This window comes from Molothrus ater, chromosome Z (genome assembly GCF_012460135.2).
Source record: "Molothrus ater isolate BHLD 08-10-18 breed brown headed cowbird chromosome Z, BPBGC_Mater_1.1, whole genome shotgun sequence".
In the NCBI taxonomy this organism is placed as follows: domain Eukaryota; kingdom Metazoa; phylum Chordata; class Aves; order Passeriformes; family Icteridae; genus Molothrus; species Molothrus ater.
The window spans coordinates 46,786,960-46,812,485 of NC_050511.2; the positions used below are offsets into that span (position 1 = coordinate 46,786,960).

Sequence of the window (25,526 nt, forward strand, 5' to 3'; positions counted from 1 at the left end):
GTGCTGTGGCTTGCTTGAAGTTCTGTTCATCAGTTCATTAGTTCTTCTCAGTTTGGCTCTCAAAGTGCTTGCTTTTTCCCCCCTCTTTTGTTTTCTAGTTGCTGATATGCTTTTAATTTCCCCCTCCAATTTTACCTGTGACTAATTTATTATTCACCCACCACATCTTAAATTACGTTGTTGTCTATATGGGTGTGAATCAGAAAGCTGTGATTAGCTCCTCATTAGCTGTTTCCTGAGCTCTCTCACACTTATATGCTGCATGCATGCAATGGGGGATGGATCACCGGATATGAAATAATAGAGTGTATGTGCACTCAGGACTGTTGACTTTTATTGAACACATCAAGAATTTCTTTGCAGCAATTTAGAAAATTAAGTCAGGAGGTAGGACATTATTTGGAAATTTGACAGGTTTTCATAAGTAGGTTTTATTTTTTCCAGTAGATACATATTCCAGTTTTTGTGTTGGAAAAAATTAACAACTGAGTTAAAGTTTAAATGCAGGCATGTTTTCTCAGTGTGAGCATGGTAAAATTAAGAATTGGAAAAAACCACAAATCCTAGAGGGAAAAATGAAATAAACTTATTTACACCAAGTTTCTCCCATTTCTAGAGACTTAGGTTATTTTTGAATTTGCCAGGAGTTTTTTATTAAATGCACAAGAGAAGTACTGCAGATTAATCATGTGACTCTGAATATATATAGTTTTACGGTCCTGAAAACTGTTTGCTGAAAAGGCTGTTTGATTTGATGACAGCAGGTTGACATAGTTCATGTAGTCTTTCTTTAGATATGCATAATGTGATTTAGAAGTTTTATTTTTCTATGTAGTGTTTTCTTCTTCTAAATTATCATGTAACACTAATTGATGTCACCTTGGAAATATCTTGAAGCAAACTTAAAATAAAATAATGTTGTTTTCCAAGTTTTTTTTTTAGTGGTGATGTGTGTGTATATGTGTGGTTGTGAAAGAAAGTGTTTGCCTTTTTCATATGAGTATTCCTTTTCTTCTGCTCTGCAAGTGTCTTGAAAGGGTCTTTGAAGATGCTCCTATGAAGGAGAAATTGAGAAACTTCCCTTCCATGATTGTCTACAGTTACAGTATTCATCATATCTGGGGTCAAGTTAGTTTTGTAAATTTATCATCAAGGTATTACTGGTAGAAAATGTTCACTGGCTAGGTGTTCATCTCAAAATTAGGCAAAAGGATGAAGCAGAAATTATTCATGTTGAAGCCTATAATGAGATGCTCAACACATCTCTAAAGGGCAAAATTAATTAGTTGATCCATTGAAGACCTGGAGTAGCATAATAGGAGATGGGAGAAATTTCCTTCAAAGGATGTTAACATTGGTGCAATTATGCCAATAAGCAGTAACGGAAGCCCTGACTTAAGTCTAAATACCAGGAGAAACCTATAGGTTTTAACCTTTAGTGTTCATGAGTAAAACCAACTTCCATGGTAGAATGTGTGTCTCTTGAAATATATCACGTACGTAGATCATGGTACACTTCATATTTGAGTTTTCCAGCAGGGTAGTCTGAAGATCATAGTTCAACAGACTTGAAAATGGAAGATTTCTTATTTTTAAAAGAAATGCTAAAACATAAAGAAGTTTGCTCTATTAGACAGAAATAATCTTGCAGTGCTGTCCAATGACCTGTATTAAAATACATAATATCTGACTTTGCTATTTTTAAGGGTTGGACAGTTCATTAACTTGTGCTTTTTGTTTTTCTTTTTAGATAGCAGTAGTCATGGGATCCTGTACAGCAGGAGGAGCATACGTACCTGCAATGGCTGATGAAAGTATTATTGTTGGCAAACAGGGAACAATATTCCTGGGAGGGCCACCACTGGTAAGGATACAGAAGTTTCTAGTGACTGGTCTCTCTCCTCCCCTCCCCCCCAAATCATGCTGCGATAATTGTACACCTTAAACAATTGAGTCATTTCTTGGTGAGATATTTCTAGATACTCTGTAGATTAGTTTGTAATTTTAAGTATGTCTGAATGTTTATATCCTAAATCAAATCTCTTCTGTTCATTAGAGATATATAGATATAAATCAGACTGAGCCCAGGTGTTTTTATAGTACTGTTTTTAGATTGCTGTGCACATTTTAAATAATCAAAATTGTTTCTATATTCAATTATGTACTCTCTAGGTTTGACACAAAATTTGAAAAATCCACAACCATGTGTATTGTATCTCAAAGTCAAAATCAAAGATAAAACAACTTCTGAAGCAGGACTGGTCTGCTGTATTTTTGTGTCAGTTTACTGCCAAAGGAGGCATGCTTACAGTGGAGTTTGTCCTAGTTCTCTCTCTCTCCTTCCATTCCTTCTGTCCTTCCTTCTGTCCTTCCTTCCTTCCTTCCTTCCTTCCTTCCTTCCTTCCTTCCTTCCTTCCTTCCTTCCTTCCTTCCTTCCTTCCTTCCTTCCTTCCTTCCTTCCTTCCTTCCTTCCTTCCTTCCTTCCTTCCTTCCTTCCTTCCTTCCTTCCTTCCTTCCTTCCTTCCTTCCTTCCTTCCTTCCTTCCTTCCTTCCTTCCTTCCTTCCTTCCTTCCTTCCTTCCTTCCTTCCTTCCTTCCTTCCTTCCTTCCTTCCTTCCTTCCTTCCTTCCTTCCTTCCTGCCTTCCTGCCTTCCTTCCTGCCTTCCTTCCTGCCTTCCTTCCTGCCTTCCTTCCTGCCTTCCTTCCTGCCTTCCTTCCTGCCTTCCTTCCTTCCTGCCTTCCTTCCTGCCTGCCTTCCTGCCTGCCTTCCTGCCTTCCTTCCTGCCTTCCTTCCTGCCTTCCTTCCTGCCTGCCTGCCTGCCTGCCATCCTTTGTAAGGAAATTGTGTCTAGGGAAACTGACCTGACAATTTCCTGTGAATTAAACGTTGCATTATTGTGGAACTCATAGTGGAATTTGTGACTGTGAAGTACTACAGTATAGGAGAGCTTTAAAATTACAGTAGCTTGGCAGAACAAAAGGAATGCTTGAATGTGACTTGTTATTTTAGACATAACTGTATGTCCTAGTCTAGGCTCAGTTCTATACCAATATAAATAATAATACTATGATGTCAGTCTTTTGCTGACAAAGATTATTCTACTTAACACAAGCTTTATGAGAAAAAAATGAATTTTTAGTATTAAATGTTAGTGCTAGAACTAACGGAGCATCATTCATCACAACTATTCAAGTCTTGATAAAACGTGGCTGGATAAACTTGCTTTTTTGAAATAGTCAAATATGTGTCAAATTTACTGTACAAACTGGTCTGAGGCAGCATGGTGGCTCTGTTTTGGTTACAATCTTTTGGGGATTTTAAGGTGTGCTTCCTGTGACAAAGCCAAATGTAAATCTAATGTCTTTCAAGGGTCCTTCCATCTAGAGCATGCCAAAGTGGAGAAATTGCTTTGTAACAGCATTGTTAATGAAGATACTGCTTCATTGATTTCTCTAGTAACAGAGGAGGCAAAGTCTCTTGGAAGTCACTTCCTTCAACACTTAAAATACTAGGAAAATGTGGTGTGTCCCATTAAACTGTGGGAAAACAGCTGCTGACAGATTTATTTGTTGACTGGTTCCTAAGGCAGGATTGTGTTACTCTCATTAAAAGTATGAAGGACTCATCCTTTAATGTGATTTAGTGTTTACCTGTATAGCTTTTCTCTTATTTCCACAGCATATTTTTGTATTGCTTTCTTTTCCTTTAGAGTGAATTTTTCCCCATTGTGTCATCTTGTTTATAAAAGTAGATTTGGCATTTTATGCTTCTTTCAAAGTTCAGTGTATAGATGGGTTTTAAATTCTTGTGCATTTAAAAAAAAAATTAAAAAAGGAAGATAAAAGGTCTTACATTTGTCCATCTTAAATACTTTCAGAATTTAACTGGCATATGGAAAGCAGGGGCATGGAACACGCATCTGAAAGAAGAAGGATACTTTGTTCCCCACCCTAGTAAAAAAGGCACTTAGTTTGAAGTAATTTATTATTTTAGTGGAGGCTTTCCAAGTTGATAAGAAGAACAAAGTAATCAGGAAAAGCAGATGAAGTAATGAATAGCAACTGTGCAATGTAATGGTAATTTATTTACTGCTCATTAGGATTTTGTTGTTAGACATTTGACAGTTATTGTTTCAAATGTCCTACCTAGGTTTCTTTTCTTTTTTATCTTGTTTGTACTAGTGTTTTTCCACTTGTTTATAGGTAAACATGGACAAATCATCCTCAAAATTAAGTAATTCTCTATAAATATATCACTGTAATTCAGATATTTGGAGTTTCTTGCTGAAAAGTGGCATATGCGTGAAAGAATATACTTTTTGAGAATATTAGTTGAGTGAGTAACATGTGATATGTACATCTTTCCTTTGAGATAAGAAAACTAGTGGGATGAAAGACATGAACTTTGTACATCAGAGTGTTAGTAGGTTTGTTACTGTAACTAGGAGTAACTTCCCTGGTTGCAGGAACACCTGAGCTGTTCAAGTACAAACATTTTCAAAGGGTTTTCAGTAAGACATCTAATACCCAGTATGACCCAGAAAAATGGATTGGAAGATTAAAAAAAGAGAACTAGATGCTTGTTCTCTGGGAATAGTAGTCATTTAACATCACAAGGCAATTTAGATCATATGTGTATGCCACTGAGATGTAGCTCATGAGACTTTTGCCAGGATAGACATCTGGAAAAGGATGACCCGAGTCAGGCCTCAAGGGGAGGACTTGACTAGGGAAGTCAATGACTGCAAGAGTGTTGTGAAGTTAAAAAGTTTTAAAATCTTTCCCCGTTTCCAGAGGAAGATTTCACAACTATCCTCCAATTTAATTTGTTTCTTAGCAACCTGCAGATGTAATGATCCTTATCTTTGTGCGTATATGTCAAACTTTATTATCTCCACCTGTCAGCCTTTCTGTTCTGTAGAGCTTCTCATATTCTCACTGAAAATATTCTGCTTGCCTACTTCTAAGCATCAAAACTACTTCAGACTCCCACAGAAGCACCCATTCCATGCTGCAGCAGATATTGTGGCAGTTATTGAGTAAGCTCTGTTCCCTAAAACGTCTTTCCTATATGAAGGAAATTGGATTGGATTTTATTGCTTACCTGCCTAAAACAAAACATCCTGAGGAAGTGAAAAAAGGAATATCCCTGATGTAACTTATAAAAAAGAAAAAATCTGAATTGTAGGTACAGTCCACCATCTAAAATGGAAGTTTTCTTGGCCTCCTTTTTTTGGAAAGGTGAGGAGTAATGACTTCATAAACAGACAGATCTCAATAGAAGAGGACAAGTGTCACAGTAGCAGTAATATTCAGGGCCATTCTTCTGCATTTTCTCAAGTGGAATATCTATCCTCATCTTTGGCAGTACTGCTTGGTAGTTCAGGCTGTCATGTAGATCTATAGGGTCTTTTTCCAGAAATTTCTGATTCTTCCTTCCTGAGGTAAAAATTTGCTACTTTCTGTGCTCAGAGGTGAAAAAAGTCTGGTAAAAATAGGGAATAAGTTTTTCAAATTCGTGTGCATTTATGTGCTGGGGAGTTTACTGCATGTTGGCCTCATCTGTTGTGGAAAATACATATTATAGCTAAAGTTTATGTTTATAGCTTTCAGTAATTTCTAGCTGAAGTAGCTTGAACAGGTGTTTCTTAGGAAATGCCCAGATATATTTTTAAGACTCTTACTTGCAGTCTGTTAGAATTTAAAGACCTTTAAGGTAACTTCAACCACTAACTCTAAGTAATTTTAACTGTTACTTAAACTCTACAGTTTGTAGAATGCTCTGCTCCACTGCTGTATCTGGAAAGATGATGGAGCATATATACTAGTTTTCACCTACTATGACAGAATAAGACACATTTGGGCTGCAGGGTTCAGCTCTGAGCACTCCAGAATGAGCCTGAGTGAGCCAGTGAAAATCCATGAAGATGATGGAGTGGAGCATCTGTAAAATTAAGAGGGTGTGAGAGAGATGAGACTCTTCAATCTGGTGAGTTATAGGGCAAATGTATCCATACCTTGCAAGGGGGAGTAAAGATAGCAGAGCCAAGCTTTTTGTCAGTACCCTGTGATAGGTCAAGAGGCTGCCAGGCACAAACTGAAATACAGGAAGTTTTGTTTAGTTGTAAGAAAACATTTGCTGCAAGGCTGGTCATGCCAAACTAAGTTGTCCAGAGAGTTTGTGGAATCCATTCTTTAGCTATTCAAAACTCATGGTCATTACATGGTCATTAGCAACCTTCTCTGGTTGACCCTGCTTTGCAATCTCACATGGTGGCAGAGTCCTCAGCTCCAATATTGTGATTTGGAGAAGGAAAACTTCACCTCTCTGGAAAAATAAAATAGCTGTTTTTGTAAAATATCTTAAAATTAATATCTGGATTTCTGGAATGGAAATGATTGCACTATTCAGCTTTGTGCAAAGTTCTGCAGTAGTTAATAGTTTGTTATAACTGGTTGCATAGTGACATGTATGTAATTATTTCATAGAATCATAGAAAGAAATCATATATCAAATGATGGAATCACTTATCTTATAGTGCATCCTAAAGGTCATTGAGTCTGGCCATTAACCTCACACTGCCAGATGTACCACTAAACTGCATTAAACCCTTAAATGCCACATCTATAGGCATTTAAATACTTCCAGGGATGGTGACTCAGCCACTACTCTGGACAACCTGTTCCAATGCTGCATAACCTTTCCAGTGAAGAAATCTTTCTCACTTCTCTTAAAAGTATCTTATGTTCACTGTTTAATGAAGACTTGCATTAATTGTCTCTGACAGAAAATTTCCATTAATTACTATGCCACACCTTCATATTCCATGGGTAATTCAAATTTCAAAGCAAGAATCCACTGTTGAAGAACTATCTATACTTAAATTTGGAAATTTGACAGTTTGGAAGAGTGTGTGAAAATATATATATGTATTTATATAATTGGTGTGCTTCATTGTTAGATATGAAACTTGGAAACTGAAATCTGTTTTGGAAATGATGATAGTTTTCCCTTCCCTTGCTTGTATTCTACTTCTGTAATCTCTGTGGGTGATGAATGGTTTCTCCAGCTTTCAAGGAATCCTTTTCAAAGCACTTACTGTAGCATAGAAATGCCTCAAGAAGTCTTCTAAGTTGTTTTGGTTTTTTTTTTAACCCCAGTAGTAAATGATACTGTTTTGTTCTAAGAAACATTTAAATTACCCTTTCAGGTCTAAGATTACACAGATCTAGGCTTTGGATTGTGCAGTCCAGGTACTTTTATGGAGATGTTGTACTTCTCCAAGCAGTTACATGCCACTGATATGCTCTTTTAAGCACTAAATTACTGTGTATTTACTGGAAGGTTTAGAAAATAAAAACTTCTAATGGTTGTTTAAACTACTAATGTTAGTATTTAATAATAATAATAGTACTATAGTATTTAAATTTATAGTAATAATAGTACTAATAGTACTAATTAATATTAATAGTAATAATAGTACTAAAGGTATTTAAATTACTATTTAAACTAGTAGGTTAAAATTCACAGAAGTGTTTACGTAGAGAGAGCAAAATTGAAAAATCGTAGGTTTCCAGTGTATTGTTTGCTTGAAACAATGCTTGGAAATATTCCATTTGAAATTTCATAGTAAGTGCTCAGAAAATTTTAGTGAAAAAGCATATTTATGAATCTGAAGGATGTGTAAGTGTATGCACGCAAATTATGAACACAGCAGTAAGTATAACAGTGGAGAGTATCTTTGTAAATAAAAACTACATATTAACACTAGAATAAGCATGCAAAGTCAAAGAAAAAAAAATTACAAGATTCAGTGTTGTCATATTTTGATGCTCTGAGGGAGAGTAAACAGGGAAATATGATTAATGAAGAAGAATTTTGCAAAGATCTCTATTATTACTGTACCTAAGATGGTATAAATATTAATGCAGGACAAGTGTCAACTGTGGAGCTCATTTTCCTTTCCTTGTGTTAGGTTAAAGCAGCAACAGGTGAACAGGTATCTGCAGAGGATCTTGGAGGGGCAGATCTTCACTGCAGGTTTAAAGAAATATTTTCCTAGAGTTAATTTCTTCCATATGGTAGACTTCCCTTTCCCCTTCCCCTTCCCCTGCCCTTCCCTTCTTTTATTTTATTTTGATTTTAGATCTTTCTTAAGCTGTATTTACCTTTTGAAAATTATTTCTGTATTATCTGATGCTGACTGATTGTTTTATAGTTAGAATATCACAGTTACATTGTGTTACTCTGGTTAGCATTGTTTTCTTCATTTACTTTAAAATACATGTCTAGTGTACTTCAGCATAATGCATAATACGGAGGCCTTTAATACTGAGTGTTAACAGAATAATATGTATTGAGAAAGATAATGCATTTTACATATTATATCTTTCTTACTGTCATGTAGAATTCACTACAAGCAAGATCAAAATAGTTGGGCTTTTTGTAAAAAATACTTCTTATCAAACCCAAAACATATGTGCACATTCAAGTTCTGCAATTAATAATAAAGAAAATTAGATATTATTGCACAGTAAGTTATGCGTTGCTGTATAATAAAAACTTATTTTTTCTTCAATTTGAAGTGAATAAAGAATTATTTTGAAGGGCAGTTCATGCCCTTTTTGTAAATATGTTTTTCTTTATAATTGAAATTAATTTTTGCGGCACATGAACAATGCTTGTTATATTTTATATTGCCATTTAGATTTTTTTGTTTCCTGCATTTTATTTCATGTCTGATAACTTGAATGTACTATTTTGAAGATAAGGTCAGGCATGGGTTTTATTTTTAAAGTAATTTCATAATAAAACAGAGCTGAATTGTTTCATCTATATTTTCAAGATCTAAGAAGCTTTAAAATGTCAGGATTTCATTGTCTGATTTATGTCGTTTTTTTCCCTGAAGTATTCATCTTTCTATTGTTGTTTATTTACAGAAAGTCTGGTGTAACAGATCATTATGCTTTGGATGACAATCATGCACTTCATCTGGCAAGGAAAGTTGTAAGAAGTTTGAATCTCCAGAAGAAAGTAGATGTAAGTGTATAGAGTCTGAAAACACTGCATTGTTGAACTTTTGAATGCTTTTCTCTGCCTGATCGATATAACACTTGTTTTATAGAGCACATGTTTGTCTATGACTTTACACATCTAAAAATGAAAGTTACGATTCTTGTCCTTAAATATTTCTCCGATGCTTCAGTTCTGCAATTACATTTCTGCTGTATTATTCCCAGTAAAACTACTGGGATTAAACGCAGGAATTAAGCAACTAGAAGAGTGCTTCAGAGTTATAGAATTGAACTTTTAGATTAATCCAGTCTTGCAAGATACTTAATTTTAAACCCACATGATTGTTTTCCATGGACTTAAAATTAGATACCTGCTAAAGCATCTTTTTGAGTAGACATTTTCTGAGATTATTAGGATGTTGAAAACCAAGGGGATAGACCTAAATCTTGACAATGAATTGTATTAATTTAAGAATTCCTTGTAGTAAACGGGATGGATAGCATATGGGGGTGGAATTGCTGTATTTATTTTAGTAGGAGATATGAGAGGGTGAATGGAAGTTCAAGGAAGGCAAGGTACTGCATTCATTGTGTGACAAAATCTTCAGCTGTTTCTCAGAATGCTGCCTGCCTAGAGGGCACAGGGGGAAAGTAAGCAAACAGGAGGACATGCCTAATTTTTTATAACATGGAAGAAGGGGAGCACATATGGACATATATGCAGGAGTAGGAAAAAGGTAACAGTAAGTGAGAAACTGTTATCAACCTTCAGTTTAGGAAACTTGGTCTGTATGCAAAATGACAAGCCAGTACAGGCATTTTAATTTTGTTGGCGAAGAGAAGTCTCTACTCAAGGAAATTGACAAATTAATTGTTTGAATTTTTAAGTCATAATCTGAACTTTGTTGTGTAAATTGTTTGTTAAATTGCTATAGGTGACTATAGAACCATCAGAAGAGCCTTTATTTCCAGCTGATGAAATATATGGAATAGTTGGTGATCAGCTAAAAAGAAATTTTGATGTCAAAGAGGTATGAGTATTAATACAAGATCCATATGCCCATATATACATGCATCTATTTTCTTGCAGGAAATCACTCTTTGTATTGTCATAATTGATAATACCCGATTTGGGTACTTCTTTATATTTTTGTCCAGCAGATGCATTGTAATAGCAGTGACTTGTTGAAAATATAATCGGTTTTGGTTATACTTTAGAAAAGGATGAACAAGGATGAGAGATTGATAACATTCTGAAAAATGTTTGGCAAAGTATTCTATGGACTTGCCCATGGATATGAAGGCTTGCTTTTTCTGTCAGTCCTGTGAAAGATTGTTTAAGTAATTATGGCGTATAAGCACACCAAACAACTGAGCCTTGTCCCAACTGCATACAAAGACTACTGCACCCTACTGCAGGTTTAATGTAATTATCTGCCTTGGAAACTTCATATGAGCCAACAGGCCTTCTCATATTTTCCACAAATCTCACATTCAGAGCCTTTTTCACTACTAGCCAAGTATGTATTTTAGGAAGAGTCTTATTATGTACCCGTCTTAAAATATTTGGCAGAAATTACTAGGGATTTGCTTTGCATTCAGGGGAAAAAGAGATGAAGAGTTTCATTGAGTTTCTTCACTCTCAAAAGTTTGAAGAGTTTGGATTTATGTTCTTTTAAAGTAGAAATAAGTATCATCTGGCAAATCTTGCTAGCAGTGGATGTGTATTTATAAAAATGGCTCCTTTCCATCACAGAGAAACCTCAAATCAGATCTTCATTATTTTTGTATGTCGCAAACTCAAGCAAGCCTAAAAATAATCCTATCTCTAAGAAAGTGACTCATGATTGTACATGTGTTTTCTTTACAAATGAGAGGCTATTGATTAATGTTTAATATAAGCAGAGGTTTTTCTTTGAAATTCAACTAGTGAGGAAAACATTGTTCCTGTGTAATTTAGCTATTTGGTTAGAACATTCTTATCTTGAAAATCCATTTTTTACAAACATGTGAGTGAATCACACTTAAAAAACTACATGGGCTTTGCCTGCCATCCAGACTGTTTATATGGTGGACTGCTTGCTGTTCTATAAATGGAAAGGTTTTAAGTTATATTTTGTCAGGGCCGTCCTTTCTAAACAATTAAAAACCTTGAAGGATTAAGAGTTTAATGTTATTTTTCCATTTCTTCTTAAGGTCATCGCTAGAATTGTAGATGGAAGTAGATTTGATGAATTCAAAGCCTTGTATGGGGATACTTTAGTTACAGGTAAGTAGAAATATAGTTATTCTGTATATGTTCCCACTGATTTTATAGTTGGATTTATTCTGGCTCACCACTGATATTTTTAATATGTTTATTTTCAGAAGAATAGCATTTTTTGTTGCCAGGAGAAAGTCTTACCTTTATATGCTATGGAAAAATAAATACATGTGGAAATTTATGAATTAATCTCTTGTCCTTTAGGATTTGCAAGAATTTTTGGTTACCCAGTAGGAATTATTGGAAACAATGGAGTTCTTTTCTCGGAGTCAGCAAAAAAGGTAAATAGATTATTAGCTTTTTTGCCATTGAGAAACAAAACTTCTGGTGGACAACCTGCTCTTGAGAGGAGGAACTTTTTTAAATAATGAAAGAGAACTGGCTCCGTGTTTTTCATATAAATGCGGAACAGGTATAAGCTGTTAATAAGCTGAAAAAAAAACTGACCATAATTTAGAAAAGGTGTCTGGTAGATTTTTCTGATGTGAAGAAGATTGCCAACGTCAGAACAGCATTTGGATTCATGTGAATACAGCATAGTTGAAATAGTATATCCTGAAACTTGCATCTGTTTCAAGACAAGTCCATCCTGTACATACATACATCAAATACTCTATTGGGTATTTCTAAACTCTAAACCATGAAGTATATGGAAAATCACATCTTTGTTTTTGTAATATCTGGAAAATCTTAAACCTGAATTCCAGTACTCAGTTCATTGGTTTACCAGTTTTAATTTTCATATTTTGCTCTGGCATCTCCTGGCTTAGAATAATGAGTTAATATCTGTGCAGTCTTTCAAAATCTGTGAGCTAAAACACCTGTTTTGTGAATGAAAGGCTGTGAGTGAAGGAATATTATGATTTTATCACAATTAACAGTGCTTTACAGTTTGAACTTCAGGGAATGATGGTGATAAAGAGTATCTGGGTATTGCAAAGTGTTTTACCTTGGTCTGTGTTGCTTACTTTAGTTCTTTATTTTTTTCAAGAAACAACTGTCAGTAGAATTTTTTGTAATAGCAATTATATATGCTAAGTTTTATTCTAACAGGCTTCTTGAGCTAACAGTGAGGAAATTGGTATTGAGAATATACAGAAAAAGGAAGCATTGATGAAAGGTGGAGAAAGGAAGTAATTTTACTGGATTTATTGCTGTTATAAAATAATGTGCAAAATTGAGTTTCATGTGCTGAAAGAATACTTCCAACTTGAAGCACTGTAGTACATGACATTTTTTTCATCTGAAATTTGTTTTAACAGTTACAGTTAGAAAATAACTCTTGCAGTATTTCTAATAGTTTCATTATTTTTCTAACATTTTAGTGCTACAACTTTTTTTCCTAACAATGAAAAAAAATGTAAGAAATCTTCATTTTCTGACTTTTACTGGCAGATCAGTACTGTAAAAGGAAATTCACCTCTACAGAAACATTTGTCCATGATGTTGGTTCTATAAGCAACATGCCTTAGCAGTACTCCTTTCTTTTCTTGCATTTTTGTAATGAATTGTTGCACATTTTCCCTGTGATCATCACTGTGCTATTCACATGTTTCTCTGAAGATTATACTTAATTATTTTTCTCACTTTTTTCTTTTTATAACCTTTGCAGGTTTTATATAGTGAAGAGGTTAGATATTTTTTTCAGTTGTTGTGCTACATAGCCTTGTTTTGTTTTGTTTACCAACAAGTGTATAAATAAGCTGAGGAACTTTATTGATTTAGATTGGTTGAAACAGAGGCTTGGAATCTACTATTTGTAACTTTGCTAGGAAATTGGTCTTTTGCTAGTAAATAGGGAGAGGGCATCTGCCTTCAGGAAAGGGAGAAAATGTTACAGCAATTGACAGGGCCATGGGTAAATAATGTATATGCACCTTTCTCAGTTTTAGAGAATACTTTTATTTTGTACAGAAAATGGAGAGATATGTTTTTCTGACTGACTGACTTGATTCCTCTGACACAGTCCTACCAAGTCAATATCAGAAGCCACACTGGCGCTGTCCATGGTTTAACTGCATATTGGCTGAGTTGCAGCAGTTGAGCTTTTCAGTATTAGTAGTAATGATTTTAAGGATATTATTTGTTTTACCCGTGGTCCCACACAGTTTTGGAGACCTCTTACTTCTACAGTGAATGCATGTTTTGCAGTTAACATTGGATGAAGGAGAAGTAGTATAGCACTTCCTGATGGAAATACTGTAATAGACTTCTGTGGAAGGATTTAGCACAGGCTTCAGGATGCTGGTAGTGATAGATTCATTTTTCCAACTTTTAATGGCTTACTCTTTTCTTTTTTTTCCACTCCACAGGGTACACATTTTATCCAGTTGTGTTGCCAGAGAAATATTCCAATTGTATTTTTGCAGAATATTACAGGTGAGTAAGATCAAGTTTTTGAGGTTTCACTTCATTGTAGACTTTGCTGATAATTGTTGAGGCTGTGTTCTAGACAGCCTCTTGTGTGCTGTGTAGTACCTACATCTCCAGCCTGTTTGGAAATCAGCCTGTCAGCAGCTGGTGAAAGCCTTGCCTTATGATTTGCTCCTCAGTTCTTTCTGCAATCTGCTGCGAAGCACGCAGTATGACATAGGGCGCAGTATTATAATATAAACTGGTGAACCTTCTGTTCTTGTTGTATTTCTTCAGGTTTCATGGTTGGCAGAGAATATGAGGCTGGAGGGATAGCAAAAGATGGTGCCAAGATGGTAACTGCTGTAGCTTGTGCTAATGTACCTAAAATAACCGTCATTATCGGTGGCTCTTATGGAGCTGGAAACTATGGGATGTGTGGAAGAGCATATAGGTAAGTGTTGCTTCAAATCGTTACAGCAGACAGAAATAATTTAAGAAAACATAACCTTAAAGTACCATTCCGAAAAACCATCTGAACTCTTGAAGAAGTTGTGCTATTTGGAAAAGAAAAGAGTTCTTAATGAATACGTTCATAAGTAAATAACAGCCTGAAATTTGTAGAGACTGATAAGGCTCATGATTCACCTAGAATTAGGTGACAGAGGAGACCTTCTAAAAGTAAACCTGTTCACATCTTTTTCTCCCATATCAGTTCTTGGTGGAAAAATTGTAGTCTTAAACAATCGTTGGGCAGTATAGGCTGGTCCTTTATTCTGCATTCATAGGAAAAGTATATCAGCTTGTGTAAAAAACCCTTATTCACTTCAATCAGCCTGTTTTTATGAATAAGGTTTGTATAACACCTAAAGATTTTTTTATTGCCCTTTGGACATGGCTTATTTGATTTTCTAAATTTAGTTTTTCAAGGCTTCCCATACTATGGTTGGGAGTTTAGGAGAAAATTTCCTGTGGGTTGGGAATGTGAGCTGAAGAGATCCAAGAAAGAGAAATTTTAAAAAAAAGGTGAATAATAGAAATGAACAGAATTTTTACATTTTCAAACGTAATGCTGCAAGCATTGAAGTATGTTAATGTACCTTTTAAAAAATGTTATTTTGTAAAATTGTCATAGATAAAAATGTATTCTTAGTTGAGTGAAAATTCTTCACCAGGAAATGTGACAATGTCTTACTTTAATGTTTAATATGTATTTTTTCAGTCCAAGATTTTTATATATGTGGCCAAATGCTCGCATATCGGTGATGGGAGGGGAACAAGCTGCAACTGTTCTAGCTACAATAGCTAAGGACCAAAAAGCAAGAGAGGGAAAACAGGTATATGTTTTCTTCGTTCATTTCTGGTAAAGTCATCATCACTTAGTCTTTTACTGGAGTTAGTCACTTTGTGAGCTAGGAAGGGATGGAAGAGAGTGAGACACCAGTGAATTATCCAAGTGCCAACTAGCGCACTGACAAACATGAAGAATTTGTGAAAGGTTATTGCTTACTTCTTTGAAATGTGAAGATCATTCATTTACCATTGTACTTTTGTACTTTGTGCAACAAGTTATTAGTTCTACCTGAGATAAACAACCAGGAATCCTCCTTGGTTTGGGAGTATGAAGGGAAATGTTGGGAGAAGTGTCTTTCAATTAGGAAGGTGGCAGTTTTAGAGAAAGTTGATCTTTAAATGATTCGCTGATTGAGAATCATGAAACTAGTAACAAGCAAAGTCTGGAGAGGTTTGGAAAAGTTTTTGCTCATTTCAACATTTTAATTGAAAATTAGAGGTATATTGTTTATGTAATAAACATATCTTACTAAATCTTATAGTAATACTTTATAGTTTTACTGCACATTCTTTTCTGCTGAGTTGGGTTTTTTTAATTGCAAGGTTTATGGTTATACTACTGCTTTGATCCTGTAAGAAGTGGTTTTATTGGTGTCTAAAATTGTTCATATTTATCATGAATAGTTAATCTGAATAGTGAAGCAGTATGAACGTATTATCTCAATGTTACTACTTTTCAACACTTGACTTGTTCTTTCTGTGGGTAGAATAAACTCACCCTTATCTCTCTCTGTCTTAATTTCCCAAATCCATGATACCCAGAAAGAAGGTCAAGAAAAATAATTAGTAGTAGTTAAATGCCAGTCAAATGTGTTAGAAACTTGAAAGCTTTCTGAATTACTATGACCAGTCTGGATCGCACTGGATCTAGCCCAGTGTTAGAATAGCGCAGACTTACTTTATTAAAAAATCTTGCCAAAGGCAACCCAAAATTTTTTTCCAATACAGACTAGCTTCAGAAATTTTTTAAATTCTAGTCACCAATTACTCTTGCATTCAATTAAGTATATGTTTATTCTCTTTTTTGCACCCACTTGACTTGGAAAGTGCTATTTGAATTTTGTTATCAAACATGCAAAATTGACAATTGTGTGCTAAAAGAGTAAAAAAAACTTCGGGCAGATAATTTAGGCATTTTCTTCAGGTTGATGCTGCATATAAAGCTTTGCTATCATTGGAGAAGAAAATATTAAAGAATATTTTATGTGGTTTTTTTAGTTGTCTGAGGCAGATGAAGCAGCTTTGAAGGAGCCAATCATTAGGAGGTTCGAGGAGGAAGGAAACCCTTATTATTCGAGTGCAAGGTAATATACAAATAACTATTCTAACACTTAATTGCAATCATGGGACCTGACTTCTAATTCTTGGTGCTAAAAAATAGCAGAATAGAGCAATTGGAAGCAAAGGTTGTGTTTGATGTGCATTCAAACCAATGCCTTGTCTTAGCTCTGGGACCTGGTACCATGAACTGTTTCAGAAGACAGCATGTGCTTGCAGGAGGTACTTCACTGGTTCTGTAAGAAATTATATGGTACAATGGAATTATATTGTTACATGTTTTATTCTGAATGAGTTTTATATTGTTCTTCTCACTGTAGTATCTGGTCACCTTTCTAAAGCTTATTGAACAATATAATGAGCGGCTGCATGTTTATTAGGAGGAATACGTTTCAGTGGGGTCCTGCAAGTAGAAGAGGCCAGTGGAAAAGGAGGTAGTAGTTTCAAGATGACCTGAAGCCACTGGCAAATTTCAGGTCATGATCATAGTAGGTAATTGTATTGGATGATAGCAGTGATGGTGTAGGGCTTTAGCTGATGGGTGCTGCATACTCATGTTTGCTGAGAAGTCCTTTCCAGCATTTCATGCTCAGGCTGATGCAATATTAGTAAATGACTAGGAACTAGTTAGGCTAATGAAACAAGGTGGCATCCTGAAGTGATCCAGATATATGTGGAAAGTAGCCTGGGGGGCTTTTTCGGCCTTTGATGGTTATTCTCCATTAGTTTCATCCTGTCAGTACTAATCTTCCTGCATATATTTCTGCTTGTGGTATCCAAAGGTAATTTTCTACAGGCTCTCAGCTGCTAATGATGGTAGAGGGTAGAAAATTTCAGTGACCCATATGTCAGCTGTGAAAGCAGCAGAGCTGGCAGTGAACAACCCAGGAGACTTGTGGAGTATGTAGAGAACAACTTCTGGTGCAGGTATCAGGCAAGGTGATACCAAGGTGCGACATTCCTGGGCCGGGCACTCACCAGTGCAGAGGGGCTCGAGGGGCTCACTGAAGAGGTTATAGCTGGAAGCAGCAGGCACAGCCTGGTTGAGTTTAGGATCTCAAGGAATATGAGGCAGCAAAGAGAAACTCCAGACCCTAAAATTTGGAAGAGTGACTTTCCAGATGTTTAAAGGGTTAGTGGATGAGATTGCCTCGGAAACTCCTTAAAGACAGAGGGGCTGATTAGAGCTGGCAATTCTTTAAAGACACTTTTCTTAGAGCACAAGAGCTCTTTATTGCTGTGTGTAGGAAATTGAGTATGGAGGAGTGGAAACTGGCAAAGCTGAGCAAGGATTTTCTCCTCAAACTGAGGTGTAAGAAGGAAGTATACACACTGTGGAAGCAGGGGCAGGTAACCTGGGGAGAGCTTCTTCATGATCAGAAGTAAGATACGAAATGACTGTTAACTTTTACTCTTTTGTGTAGGGATAGTGGAATATACTTAACTGAGATATTTATACCTGGCAAATCAACATTAATTTTAATGTTTCATCAAATGAATACCTTCATCAAGCTTGATCTTCTATGGGTAATAAGAGAAATAGCACAAAAGTTTTTAACAGCTGACCTTTAACAGCTGACTTTATGCTCTAAGGCAAGAAGGAAAAATGAAAAAATATGTATCATTTTTTATAACCAGATTTTAAGGAGAAGAATATTCCACTTATATAATAACATTTAAAAATGAGTCAAACTGTCCGTATTTAAAATTAATCCCTACCCCAGAGAAGATTAATAATAGGATTTTTTTTTACATTTTTTTTTTTATATATTCACTGGAAACATATTCTTTTACTCATGATTTATTTAACATTCAATATATTAGATATATTAGCAATATAAAAACTTATCCACTCCCAAAAACCCAGAGATGATTGACAGTATTTACAACAGTAAGTTACTAATCTGTAAGAAAGCAGTTTTGCATGTAAAGTTAAGACTAACATTAAAAAAATCACATTTTGGATTTTTAATAATGTCTGATTTTTAGATATGAAACTTGAGTGTTTCATGTCAACTTTGTGCTCTCTGATGAACAACGTTTACCAGTTTATGTTTTCAGAATATCTGGCCGTTTTGTGAATTTAAGTTGTTAATCTAGTAGTCACCCCAGCAAATAGCTTAAATTTGCCCAGCCCAGGTGTTAGAAAGTGCTTTTAGTGCTAAGTGACACGTCATTTTTTTGAAAAAGCAGGGTAGTTATGTGCTTCTTACTGTTTCATTTTGGAAAGAAAATGTGACGTACACAGATGTAAGTTGGCTGAGAGAAGCGTGGGTCTGGATTGCATGTGGTTGGGTTTGTGTGATGCTGCATTCAAGATAATAAGCCCAGCTGAGACATGAAGTCAAATGTCAGATCTGAAATCCTGCGGAGGCTTACCTGTCTATAAGCAATGAAGGTAAAATGCCTCTTTTCACAAAGGAGTGCTTTTGACAACAGTGTGTGAGTGGCTCAGGTCAAGGCAGTTCTGGCTGGTTTCTCTCGCTTTTCAGTTCAAGTAGGTGCACTCTGCATTGTCTAGGAGCTTTTAATTGCTCTCTTGTAGAGTTAATTGGGTATTTCAGTGGATGTACTCATGTTTCCTGCCCTTTCATGCTTTGCATTAACTAATTCCTAAGCAAGATCTCAGATCAATAGTTCAGAAGTTTTCATTACTGTGGAGTAGGCTGTCCAAGCAGAAACAATGAGATGAAGTGGATTACAGTCTTTGCAGCAAGTGTGCTCAGGGGGAAGGATGTACCACTCACCTTGCACCTTGGAGACAACCCTTTCCAATCAGCCAACATCAGCAGCTGCTTATTAGCAAGCATTTGCTGTAATTCAGGGAGGAGTAACCCTGTCCCGTTTGCAGCCCATTCCTGTTGGGCTCCAAGCATGGTAAAAACCCAGATGATTGTCTACCAAATGTCAGGGTACTGTAATTGAAACAAAATCCAGACAGCCTTTGTTTTGTAAGAGCCTTCCACCAAAGAGGTCAACAAGGAAACTGTAACAAACAGCTTTGCATTTCTGAGAGAACAAAAAATGATAGATGGGCCCAAAGATTGTTGTCTGTATTGCTGCTTGTGTGCAGCTGGTTTGGAGGCTTCCTCATGCTGTCCTCCTGCCTAATGTCTGCCTCACCCTTAATAGCCATTGAGATTGGTGTGACCCTTCCACTTGACTTCATTAATGAATCAAGCTTTTAGCAGTAATAAGGAGAGAAAAGGAAAATGCCCTGACGATCTTAAAAGACAAGAAAATATCTCTGTTTATTCTGTTTATATTGTTTTTCTTATAAGTGATAACTTGCTGTATGTACAGGATGTCAATACTGTTCCCTGCAGTTGTATTTTCTAATCAGACTTTAACCAATTTTTTGATTAGAACCTTTGACAATGAGCAGTCTTAATTAATGGCAGTCATTAGGCAGCACTGTTTTTAATGAGTTATATTAATCTGCTCTCAGGTTTCCTAAGGATTTCACTGGTTTGCATCTTAACAAATTGTGCAAGCACTTTACTTTAGGCAACTTCATTTCTTTTACTCACACTATCTCAGTTACAGATATTTTATGAGCATAGTGTGACTCATGTTCCTGCAATGGGGATTTAATAGATAGTTTAATTATTAATGTTACATCTCCAGTAGAGAATACAGTTTTCTTTAAACAAAGAGAAGCAGAAGCCAGGGGTGACCATATGAAAGCAGCCTGACTTCCATGCAACATAAAATTTCTGCAGTTGTCAATATAAGTCAATTGTGTTGTTACAAAAAAGGAAAAATAAAAAACAACCCAAATCTGCCAATGAAATGTGCTTCATGTTTGGATATTTATTACAGCAGTAATCACTGTGAAGTTGTGTCTTGCAAGGTACTGCACTAAATTGGTGATTCTTTTGGAGTCAGTTCATCCCTGCCCTTTCCAGGCCCTGAGCAGATGTGTTGAACATTTTAAGTATTATGAATTCCCTCATTCTGTTTCAATGTGTTTCCTAAATAAGAAAGTTAATTGCAGGTATTTATTGGAGGAAAAATTATATAGAGAGCAAACAAATCTGTAGCAGTCAAAAAACCAAAATTTGCTTAAAAATATAAATTAATGTATTTGAGATTGTTCATAAATTTGGGGTTTTTTTCATAGTCTTAAGAAAACAGAAGGTTGGGATTGATTTGACCTCACAGAACTGCTTTATTTTCACTATTAAGGAGGATCTTCTCCATTCCTTTGTCAGATTAATCTGACTATATTCATCATAACTAAATCAAAATATAAATACAAGGTGAAGGAAAAAAAAAAAACCACATGCATTAAACTTTGGTAAGGCACACTCTGTGGAGTTGAAAGTATAGAAAATACTGTCTTGTCCATTCTGTCATGCTAGATTGTATCAAGAGCTACAGCCATTGTCTTGAGAAAAATCAAGAAAATTCAAAGATCTCTAAAGTAATTTCTGTACAGCCATGTTACACTTTTCCTCGGGCATTTTAAAGAAAAAAAATAGGTTTCAATTGCTTTTACTTTTGTATGGTAAGAAGCACTTCCTCTTGAGTTTTTTCAATTGAGTATTGCCCAAATAAGTCAAGTAAGCTCAAATAAGCCCAAATACTTTAACAAAATGAGTTACTAATTAAAATTTAGTTACTACTTAAAATTTAAAAATACAATTAGGAAAGAAGTTACTCACAGGAGTCATACAGCAGGAGCTTAGAGCATTTATCTGAGTTATGATACAGACAGCTCTTGTGTCATCTGAAACATAATTTGCTGTTAGTGCCACTTCCATGCAGGTACAAGTATGGCTATTAGAATGTTCCAGTGCTTGGGTTACTAGCCCAAGGGAGGTACTTACCTGAAATGAGAAGAAGTTAGATAGAGATACAATTTTCTTATATTTGTATTTTGGGTTTATAGCAGGGTTTTGGGTTTTTTTGCTGTGCCATAAGTTTTTCTCCTTTTTACATTTGAGGAAATTCTTTACTGTGGTGGTGAGGCACTGAACAGACTGCCCAAAGGAGCAATCCTCTGCCCCTCTGCCTGGAAGTGTTCAGTGCCAGGTTGGATGGAGCTCTGAACAACCTGGTCTAGTGGAAGGTATCCTTGCCCATGGTGGGGGGATTAGAACTAGATGATCTTTAAGGTCCCTTCCAACCCAAACCATTCTATGATTCTATCATTTTTCCAGAATTCGTTCTCTTATTATCGGGACCTGGCAGCCAGGTCAGTGAGTGCCACAACTACTGTAGTACTAGACTTCTTAAACCAAATTTGGTTTTCTCCCCCAAAAAAGAAAGAGCCTGATTTTGCCCAATTAGCAGCAAAGCCTTCTCTTCTCCAAAACCTTTCTTCTTCTATACTTCAGTTTTACTCTTGTGCCCCATTTAGTTTAAAAGTCTGCTGCCTGGGAAGCTGCACTGTGATAAGATCTATAGTAGAGTAATCTTTCTGAGCTGGGCATCCTTTTTCTTGTCTAACTTTGAAAACATGCTCCTGGAGCTGAGCCTGAACCCTTGTCCCTGGTCTTGTTAAAGGTATCTTCTACTGCAATTCCATTTTGTGCATCCTAGGATCGATACAATTTGTAAAATGAAAAGCATATATTGTCAGTCTCTTAGTATATTTATCTGATTTGATCAATACTACTTTCACAGCAAATGACAAAATAAAACAAATATGGAAAACACTCAAGTGTCTGCTGCTGCCTTGAGTTTATGAGCATGTACTTATGTACAGTTTGCAGTCCTCCTGGGAGTGAGGTTGGCGCATTTAGGATTGAAAGAAGAGTGCAAAATATCCTGTTTCCTGTCTAATAGGTTTTGCCAAAATTATCCTCAAACAAAATAAAATTTGCAGATGAAACTTCAGTTAGAAGGGAAAGGCTGTGTGTCTTCTCTTGGTAGAGTCACTCTTGAACAGTCACCCTGTTCACGGCTGCTTTTTGTATTTTTAAATTTTCCACAAAGAATTAAGCATTAGCCAACACTGAAGTAAGTTCACAAAGAATGCAAAATAAGTCTCTCTAGGGAAAGATGGGATGGAGGAGGAGCATCTTTCTCTTAACCAAAGATGCATGTGTTCTGCAGATGCTGATTAAAATATGTGTTTGTTTAAGTGAGACTGTGTTTCAGTGAGCAGTGTGGTATCTTGTTTAAATATCTTGCTGAGGAAATAACAATATTTACAGTTTCATTTCAACATGGATTTTAATTTAGGTAGGATGGAGCTGTCACTGAGAATTGATACCATTAATACCTTAATTTTTGGATAATATCAAAGAGACTGTTTACAAGTGTTGGCGATTTTGGGCACCTGGGAATTTGACAACTGCTCATTTATAATTTAATTGCCTTCAGGCTTTGGTTAAGGAAGGTAGTATCTTCCAGTTGTTTAGAAATTAACTTAATGGTAAAATAAATGAAAGAAATTGTGTTGGGTCTTGCTGAGGTGGAGTTCATTTTGCCACAGCAGCCCTCATAGTGCTATGCTTTGCATTAGTAGCTGGAAGGGTATTGGCAGCACAGCAGTGCCTTGGCTGAGCAGTGCTGGCACAGCACCAGCCTCTCTCTCCAACATTTTCCCCCCAACAGTGTTCTGGGGTGGGCAAGATCCTGGGAGGGGACACAACTAGGCCTGCTGACACAAATAAACCAAAGGGATATTCCATAGCATATGACTTCAGCTCAGTTCCAAAAGCTAAGGAAAGGAAGAGGAAGATGGAACTTTGGTTATTTACAGTGTTTGCTTTCCCAGGCAAATGCCATACTGAAGCCCTGCTTCCTGGGAAGTGACTGGACATCACTTGCTGATGGGAAGTAGAGAATAAAGTTGTTAACATTTTTTTTTCACATGGTGCACATGCAAACTTTCACTTATGCTTTAGTAAACTGTCTTATCTCAACTTATTGTTTTCCATCTTATTTTCTCTCCTCTGTCCAGCTGGGAAGGGGGAGAGATAGAGCCGGCCCCATGGGCACCTGGAATCCAACAAAAGTCAACCCACCACAGAAATTCTGAAAATACTTGAAATTTTTTCTGGCTTTTTAATGATGAAAGCATAATGATTTGTATCATCCTCATCTGGCAGTTGAATTAACCTGAATAGTGTAAATAATGATGTGACATAATCCTTGAAGTGCAAGCATTCTTAATAGAATTAGATAGGTCATTGACAGATGGTCATTCTCCACATGAACATTAACAAGCACAGAGGGCTTTTTTTCCTGAAGGAGATGATTAAGTATGAAGAATCTATTTAAAATATGTAGGTCTGACATTCTTCACTTACCTAAAATGGAAACATTGTTCTAGAAGACAAATTCCATGGAGTAATACACACCAGTCTATTGCATTGATGAACAGTGAGAATTGACTCCATTGTTTTTAGTATAATTTAGCTCTTTACTCCTCTTTCTTTTTCTGAAGCATTTCAAATTTCATGGGTTTGAAAGAATACCAGTTATATATGTTGATTTCCTTTAATTATTAAAAGTTTTTGTTTGTTATATTTTTGGCTTTTCCCTAGATTGTGGGATGATGGAATTATTGATCCTGCTGACACAAGACTGGTTTTGGGCCTCAGTCTCAGCGCAGCACTAAATGCACCCACAAAGAAGACAGAATTTGGAGTTTTCAGAATGTAAACTTAAACATGTGATCATCAGAATTACCTCTGTGTATTTTATTTAGGGCTGGACAGAATACTAGCTACAATATGATGGTGATTAAAAATAAAGATTTGTAAGATGCTATTTTTAATGGAACTTTCATCATTATTTTCACTGACTGTAATTGTCACACAGTGCTTCAGTTTTTTGATAGTGATTTGAGATGAATCATTTAAGTACTTATATAACTGCATTGCATTAATAATTTGCAAGTTCTTGCATTGTACTTTATGTTACAAGAAACTATTGATACTATCTCTTATATAAATAAATGTACAAAATAAGCTACATATTTGGTGCTTATCAGCTCTTGTGTTTCTTTTAATTCTCCTTTGTATGTCTCCTAAAAATGCAAAGTACTTTTGCAGTCCAACAAAGAAAAACCCACATTTGCTAATAAATAATTTTTGTGAAAGGGAAGTGCTGTAAGGGTAGCCAGGGATTTCAACACAGCATGAAATTTTAGATTCATGCATTTGTTGTCATCTTGTTCTGTCTCTGGCTTTCATCCAAAAAGCATTGCTTTTCTGTGTGGTTCCCTGAAGTCAAAACAACTGTTGAACCTGATGGATGCATAATGTTTTCTGGAAGAGATGGGAGGTGTGTGCTGGTATCTATGAAATCAGCAGGTTGCTGAGAGCATGTGTGAGGACAGAGACTGGCTGCAAAAGTGTTTAAACATCTTGGCGTGTGGTCCTTCTGGTAATTTTGGTTTCACTAAGACAGAGTGTTCTCTCCACAAGGATCAATGCTTTGCTCAGAGAAGAAGCCTGAAATCCAATGACTTAAGGATTCTGCGATGCTGGAGTGCTTTCTGATTATTCTGATTTATTAAGGGTAGCTTGTTGGAGTGTAAAGTTTTCAAGAACTCACTGTCTGTCATTTAATTTGTTCTCTTCAGAAACATTGTGTGCCTTGGAGAAACTACATACTGTTCTAGCTGGGAGGTGATTTCAGTTTATCTAGCTTTGCTCTACAGGTGCCCAGATAGCCATTGCAAGAAATATCCTTAACTGAGAGTCAAGTGCAAGAAGAGCCAGTGTACACGAATAGAGGTCCTCTCCTTGCTGGCCTGTGGGGAGAGGAAAGACTGCTAAGAGGAGTGATCACCCGCGGTAAGGTACTAGCTGTAATCTTCCTAGGCTTGTGTGGAAAGGAGTTCTCCTTGGATCCAGGAGGAGGATGGAAGGTCTGCTGTCTACCAGCCTTTCAAGTTGGGTCTCAGACAGATGCAAAAAAGAAAATGAAAGAATTCCTTGTAATCAGGATCTTCAATGTAGGATACAGATAATGTAGACAGCCTAACGTATGTTTAGCTGTGTGGTCTCTGGCACACTTGCCAAAAATTGCACTAAAAGAGCAATTTTCCCTCTCTTTTTACCAAGATGAAATGTATCCAAAACCTGGTGTGTTCTGCACCACTAGAAGGATTACTTCTCTGGGTCTGCAGTCTCATGCTTACTCTTAGTATATTAAACAAATATTTAACAGAGAATAATAGTTTAAAGTACTGCCAACTAGGCACAGAGCTGGGCTTTTTTGCCACTTTTCTCACTACACACATTTGTGAACATATCTGGCATAGATCCAAGATTTCTTGATCCTGAAAGCAAAGTGTAATT

At 36.1% G+C, this 25,526-nt stretch overlaps 1 protein-coding gene across 2 annotated transcripts in view; it reads left to right on the plus strand.

Moving 5' to 3' along the window:
- The window catches only part of MCCC2 (methylcrotonyl-CoA carboxylase subunit 2), a 37,587-nt gene extending 13,393 nt beyond the window's left edge, over positions 1-24,194 (plus strand). For both annotated transcript variants that reach the window (XM_054517936.1, XM_036403420.2), the window contains exons 7-17: positions 1,751-1,864; positions 7,976-8,040; positions 8,940-9,039; positions 9,950-10,045; positions 11,211-11,283; positions 11,482-11,558; positions 13,590-13,656; positions 13,927-14,083; positions 14,852-14,966; positions 16,201-16,286; positions 23,763-24,194. In XM_054517936.1, the coding sequence (XP_054373911.1) occupies positions 1,751-1,864; positions 7,976-8,040; positions 8,940-9,039; positions 9,950-10,045; positions 11,211-11,283; positions 11,482-11,558; positions 13,590-13,656; positions 13,927-14,083; positions 14,852-14,966; positions 16,201-16,286; positions 23,763-23,880 (1,068 nt within the window). In that variant the 3' untranslated portion in view covers positions 23,881-24,194. The remainder of the gene's footprint in view (positions 1-1,750; positions 1,865-7,975; positions 8,041-8,939; positions 9,040-9,949; positions 10,046-11,210; positions 11,284-11,481; positions 11,559-13,589; positions 13,657-13,926; positions 14,084-14,851; positions 14,967-16,200; positions 16,287-23,762) is intronic.
- Positions 24,195-25,526: the final 1,332 nt, after the last annotated feature.